Here is a 6977-nt window from a genome sequence, read left to right on the forward strand (position 1 = left end):
AATGGAAATGTGATCACTATCTGTGGGCCCCACAACTTCTTCCTCTGCCGTACTCCGAACTATAAAAGACCCTCAGCCCTCAACAGCCCTTCGCTCCCACCACAGCCTGACTTCTTCATTAAGCAACCAGATGGCTCCTTCCCCCGCTCAATCAAAGCTTCTCCGCGGCCCGCCGCCGGGGCGGCCGGCCTCATTTCATGGATCGCCGGCAACCGCTTCATCCGATCTACCCCAGATTCGTCGGCCGAAGACCAAACCGGACCTCCTCGACTCTATTCGGACGCTCTCGCCGCCGGCGCTTCCATCAAAGATTCTGGTGAAAGTGACGGTGCAGAGAAGCTTGGGTCCGGTTCAGGTGATGGCTTCGACGGATTGGACGGTACTTGATTTAATGGCGGCCGTGATTAAGATCTACATCGAAGAAGAAAGACATCCATTACTATGCTCCACGGATCCATCCGCATTCGGCCTCCACTATTCCCAATTCAGCCTGGAAAGTAAGTCGGAAACCCTAACCCGATCTGTAACTCTGTTCCTCCCTCCCGTTCTTATTGATTAATCAATGAATCGGTTATGTAGGTTTGGATCCGGAGGAGAACCTGGTGAATGTTGGTTCGAGGAGTTTTCTCCTTTGGCCGAAGCGGAAATCTGGTTCGGGGATCGGAGATCTGCCCGTTGGGGCGGTGCTTTCTTCGCCGCCGGGATGTTGGAAGGAGGTACAGAAGCGGTCTAGGACAGGTATTCCGTGGCTTAGATTCATGGATTGTTTGCTGTAGATTGTTCCGGCAGATGGATGCTTGTGAATTTTTCATTATTGTTCACTGCGGCTTGGAAGAAGGATCGTATTGGAGAGGTTGCAGGAATTGATATATGGGGATGTAATTGAGAATTTAATTTTATTGTATATATGAATGGTTATTAATGATGATATTTTAGTAGACGGATTTGGTAAGCCATCAATAGCTTGTTTGAGTTTGCCAACAAAAAAATGATTGATGGAATGGATGATCGATTAGATTTAAGATATTATAATTTTTCATTTAAAGTTGACCTAACACACTTAATCTATTGAAATTAAAAGTAGATATTATTAGCTATGCAACACATGGAGAGATGGAATTCTCCATGTGAATGACGGCCGACAGGTGGTTGTCGATGGTGATCAACAACTACATAGGCCAAAATTTATTATCGAATTTTCAATATGGTGTTATACATTATAGCCATGTTTGCGATACGACATTATAAAGCAGGAGTCACCGATAGTGGTGAGCAGGGGCGACAGGTGGTGGTCAACAATGGCTAATAGTCGATGATCGACAGTTACCGGGGCTGAAAGTTCTCGTCAGGTCTCCAATATGCGTTATACATTATGATCATATTTGAGATACGAAATTACACGTAGGGGTGGCTGACGATGGAAAGCAGAGGCAGTTGACAGGCGGTAGTCAACTACTACTGAGATCGAAAGTTATCACCAGGTTTCCCATTCGACGTTATATGTTACGCCATATTTGAGATACAACCTTAGCAAATAGGGGTTGTGCGGTCGGTCGTGGTTGACGTCGGCCGACAAGTGATGGTCGACTGTGGTCAATGACTACGGATGACAGATGTTATTGTTGAGCCTCAATCCACTTTGGAATTCCTTCTCTCCAAGTGAAAAAAGAGAGTCAATTTATAAATATCCTTCGGGGTAGGAGTATTTTGATTTTTCAGTGAATAACTTCTCTAAATATCTAATCGGATGACCGACATTATTTTCTCTTGATCTAAGATTTTTTTAAAGATTTGAGGGTGTTAATGATCTCAGAATTAAACGAGTTTGAGCTCGTTGGATTCCTCTCATTGAAATACTCAACTTTGCTATAAATATGTCAACTTTGAAGTTCATTTGTCCATTCAATTAATGATCCAAACCTCCAATTATATTTTAATGACTTGATCTGACTTGATGGAACTCAGATTGAACCAATTTTAGTATCATTGGGTTCGTCTTGTCAATATGGTTTATTTTACTACAAACTTACTGAAATTCGGGACTTGATGATCTTAAATTTAAACCAGGAATAAGAGATTCATGATACCGCTCAATTCTTATATATTTATGCATCTAACACATACACTTCAATTTTTATCTAAATATATATGCTACCTACCTTCTGCGTGAAAAGCTATACTCGAGTGTGTCAACAGTTGAAACTTTAAGGACCGTTTAGACAACAAAATATGATGGTGATGGTAAGACAAGATAGATGCTTTTTTTCCCGAAATAGTGAGCTTACAAGATGTTCCATATGAAGAGTTTTTAAAGTTCAATAAAATGAAGGTAAATAATATCTAACAGTTTTGTCAAATATTGACTCAAGTAATAGCCTTTTGTTGTTGGGAATTTGCCATTGTTTGTTGATACTATATTTTGGGTGCGCACTATGGTAGTTTGGTCTTTTAGGAGTTATTTTTCATACACTCACATATGATTCTTCTATAGAGGCATCACTCAATTGAAACTTTTTGTGGTATGTTGTCATTACATAATGTACTACCTTCACTTGGCCTTCTACACATGCCTCATTATTACATACTAAACCTTGGTTCATCAACCTTCAAGACGTGCACTAGGGCCATTGTCGGTCGCCATGCGGCTGAGTGCGGTTTAATTTAACGTAATATAGTGTTTAGAAATTAGGTATTTTAATTTGAAGAAAATGAGGTCAAACTGATCTCATTGATTCCTATAGTTTGAATAATCGAGCTAACCACGAGTAATGTACTACCTCGAAAGGCAATACACTACTTGATAATAAGCTCAATTAAATAAACTATATAAATAAATGACTTCTGTTTGATATGCAAGTTTGCATGATGACCGACAGATTCCCCTATTCAATATGGGAGTCAAATAGAGTTTATTTTAAGTCTGGGTTCTTTTAAATTCCCTATAAGGGCAAACCCCTATAGTTAATTACATCTTAAGTGAATGAATTACTTAAGAAAACTCTCGATAAAAATCAGGAATCTTTTCTTTTCATGAGCTCAAAAGAAAGGGTTTTCAACGAACATAATTGTGAGATTTTCAATAGGGATTGGTTCAAAGGTAAAAAATTTTGTTTTAAGAATCAAAAGAAGAAACATATGAGAGATTAAAGATCCAGAATAGGTTTTTGGTAATCCCCAAAACTATCCTAATATTTGGCTTAATTTAAGATGATATTAATTTAAGTTAACTTTTGCCAGTTTTATTAATTAGGGCTTAGATTTGTGTAATGATGGTCTACACAAAAAGCCTAGAAAGATATGAGGTTTTACGTCGAGTGACTACCACAGAATCCTAAAACAAGTTAGGACATGTTGCATATCGGGACTATGCATGAGCCTAATAAAAGAGAGGTTTTATGTCATAAAAGACAACCTCGAAATCATAAGGATTGCTATTTAAACTAAAGAAAGGGCCTTGAACGAACTGCCTACGAAATCTGCCCCTTGTTCAAGTGTCTTCAAATCTTCAGGTCCTTCAATCTTATTATTAAGAGTTTTATTTGTTTCGATAATTTTATAGTGAATTAATTAAAGGGTAGTGGAGGTATAGTTCAAACCTAGACCAAAACTAAGTTTACTTAAGCTAAGTAATTCCCTAGTGTTATGATTTTTAGGTTCTCCCTAATCTAAACAACTTTTATTTCTTCATTAATTGTGTTTAACACATACATTCTATGTTTGATAAAAACAATAAAAGAACATGCATTAAGATATATAAAGCAATAAATAGAGCAAAAAAAACAATATTTTATCAGATTTTTATTAAATTTTAATCATTTAATTAGTGGTAACCCAGTCAAGATGTATATGGCTCCGTCATCCCGGGTCGTCGGGTGCTCTAGCTTACTTAATCCGAAAGTTGGTTGTCCACCAGGACCGGAAGATTCATGTCAACATCCACAGAATGCATCGTCCAAGGAATCTTTGTAAACATTCGTAAACTAGAACAAAAAGAGGTTTAAGTTGTGTTATGTCATCTTTGTGATTAAGATTTGGTTAAATCTTGAATTTTCATCAATTTTAGGGTTGAAATATTTTAGGTTGTTTACATCTTGTTGATGGATTTTAAGTGTTTTATTTTAGTTATTTTTGTTCACTTGTTATTACTTATATGAAGTTGACGATTTCGAAACTGACTTAACCTCAAAGTCATGTTTTAAAGCCTTGTTGTATTTCTTTTTAGTTTGAGTTTAAGTTTTAATGTGTTTTATGTAAATTTTACCCATCCCAATGTGTTATATTTTATTTCTTAATTGATTTTCAAGTTGAGGGGTTTAGGTTTAACTTAGGCTTAAGGGTTTACCTAAAAGGTTCTCCTATGTTCAACCTATGGGTTAGGTTCTTAACCTAAGATTTAGGCTAGGTTTAACTTAAGGCTAAGTTATGATTCAAGTTTGTTTAGCCTAAAGATCAGGATTGGATTAGGATTAACTAATTTACGGTTTAGGTTAACTAATCCTATTGGTTTGTGATTGACTAACCTAAGATTTAGGTTAACTAATCCTATTCATTTAAGGTTAACTAACCTAAGATTTAGGTTAACTAATCCTATTCATTTAAGGTTAACTAACCTAAGATTTAGGTTAACTAATCCTATTGGTTTAGGGTTAACTAACCTAGGGTTTAGGTTAACTAATCATATTGGTTTAGGGTTAACTAACCTAGAGTTTAGGTTAGTTAATTATATTGGTTTAGGGGTAACTAACCTAAGGTTTAGGCTTGGCTAATCCTGTTGGTTTAGGGTTAATTAACCTAAAGTTTTGGTTAACTAATCATATTCGTTTAGGGTTAACTAACCTAAGGTTTAGGTTAACTGATCCTATTTGATTAGGGTTAACTAACTTAAAGTTTGAGTTAACTAATCCTAATTGTTTAAGTTTAACTAACCTAATGTTTAGGTTAATTAATCCTATTGGAGTTTAACTAACCTAAGGTTAACCTAAGGTTTAAGTTTACTAATTCTATTGGTTTAGGGTTAACTAACCTAGGGTTTAGGTTAACTAATCCTATTGATTTAGAGCTAACTAACCTAGGGTTTATGTTAGCTAATTCTATTAGTTTAGGGTTAACTAACCTAAGGTTTAAGCTTAGCTAATCCTATTGGTTTAGGGTTAACTAACCTAAGGTTTCAGTTAACTAATCCTATTGATTTAGGGTTAACTAACCTAAGGTTTAGGTTAAGTTTAGGATGAACCGAATATGTAGGTCAAACTAAACTAAAGTTTATGTTGACTAACCCTAAAATCCAAGAAGTTTAGTTTGAATGATAAGATGACTTAAATCTCAAGTTTAAAATGATCTAACTATTCAAATTTGGAATTAGCTAAAGGTTAAGTTTTCCCAGGCTAGACTCGGTCTAAGGACTGGCTGACCTAAAACCCTAAATGACTAAAATTAGACTTAATGGGTGATTGACTCAATCCTTGAGTTGGCTGACCAGGTCTATAATTAGATTGAATAGGACCTAAAAAGAATTGACTAAGTTGGACTTATGCTGAGGTTGGGTTGGGTAAACTTAGCCTAAATTAAACATGAATCCTAATTAACGTGTTTTAATTATAAAAATTATTTTAAACGTGATTTTAAAATTTTTAAACCTCTGTTTATGGTCAAACATTCAATCAAAGAGAGTTTTACAATTTTTATAATTTTTATAATTTTTAATTTACATAAATATGTTGTTTTGTTCAAAAATCAAAATACAAATATAGAGACATTAAAATGTCTTAGAAAAATCAGAGAAGCTTTCCCCAATACCATTTAATATCTCTGCCAAAATTCATATTTTTCGTATTTATATTTTAATTTTTATGATTTAAATACTTCAGAAATTCAAAAATTATTTTAAAAATATTTACTCAATGAAAAATCGTGATTTTAGTTTTAAAAAATTCTTCTCATTTTTCTGAGTTCATAGCACTTTTCGTTTTATTTTTTTGAGTTTTCTACTAAAAAATTATATAATTTTAAAGTTACGCGTAATTTCTGGAATTTAAAATAAATAATTAAATAAACAATCCCGAATTTTCTCTTCTCCATCGCGCTACACACGAAGCCGGAACCCGCGACCAAAGCATGAAGGAGACCGACAGCCGAAACTTCTCGGAGTCCGTTCTCCGCCGATTCTCAACCAAATTTTGCATTCTTGGGCTTATTTTGTTCAGCTCAAAGAATAGATCACATCCATACGGATACTTGGGTGTTTTGTGATCTATTTTTTTATCTGGAATAAAGAGAAGTTCGGGAATATCATTTCAATTTAAGAGATATACCTGAGTCTAAGAGGTTTGTCCTCAATTAGGTTTGAATAAGTATGCATCTTTGAGCGTATCCAGCTCCTCATGGTGTCGATTTGACGTGATTTTCGCGTCGGGTTGGAGGTTCGCCGGAATTTAGCTCGGTGTTAGCTTTTCCGGCGACGTCGGCGTTTTCCGACGAGGGTGTGAAGAATGAATGGAGTGGGTCTTATATAGGAGATAGAGAGCATCTTCGCAAGAGCAGGATGGGTGAAGCGCAACTCAAGGAAGCAGGCAGCGATATCTCGACGCATGCGTACGCATGTCTACATGCGCATGCAGATGAGTGAGGATAATAAATAATATTTATTAATTTTTTCAATAGCTGCATGCGGTACTCATCCGGAGGGAGAGAGAGAGAGACAGAAAGAGAGAGAGAGAGAGACAAAAAGAGAGAGAGAGAGAGAGAGAGGGGAGATATAACGTAATGCGTACAGGATAATTTTGGTCAGCCTTATTGCGTGCGGACGGCGCACGCATCTTGCGTGCGTCGTCCAATGAATTTTTTTTTAAAAAAAATTTAAAAGTGGACCCACGGAGATACACTTTTTTCGTAAAGGAGAAGTTTTTATTGGCCCACCGCACGCATCTTTGCGTGCGGTGGGCGGACGCAATAATTTTACTAAATGTACAGGGCATCCT

General features: G+C 36.1%; 1 protein-coding gene across 1 annotated transcript; it reads left to right on the top strand.

Moving 5' to 3' along the window:
* The first annotated feature begins 70 nt into the window (after positions 1–70).
* Positions 71–956, top strand: LOC110038658 (uncharacterized protein At4g22758-like). The gene is made up of 2 exons (XM_020743555.1): positions 71–497; positions 580–956. Exons 1-2 carry the CDS (start codon positions 131–133, stop codon positions 774–776), a joined length of 564 nt encoding a protein of 187 aa, XP_020599214.1. The 5' UTR covers positions 71–130; the 3' UTR covers positions 777–956.
* The last annotated feature ends 6021 nt before the right edge of the window (positions 957–6977 follow it).

The sequence above is a fragment of the Phalaenopsis equestris genome, unplaced genomic scaffold (genome assembly GCF_001263595.1).
Source record: "Phalaenopsis equestris unplaced genomic scaffold, ASM126359v1 Scaffold233401, whole genome shotgun sequence".
In the NCBI taxonomy this organism is placed as follows: domain Eukaryota; kingdom Viridiplantae; phylum Streptophyta; class Magnoliopsida; order Asparagales; family Orchidaceae; genus Phalaenopsis; species Phalaenopsis equestris.

Bases quoted from the DNA above. Each gene is read 5' to 3' on its own strand.
- LOC110038658 (XM_020743555.1), top strand. From the start codon at position 131: ATGGCTCCTTCCCCCGCTCAATCAAAGCTTCTCCGCGGCCCGCCGCCG. The intron at 498-579 runs GTAAGTCGGAAA...TCGGTTATGTAG, and splicing joins TTCCCAATTCAGCCTGGAAA to GTTTGGATCCGGAGGAGAAC.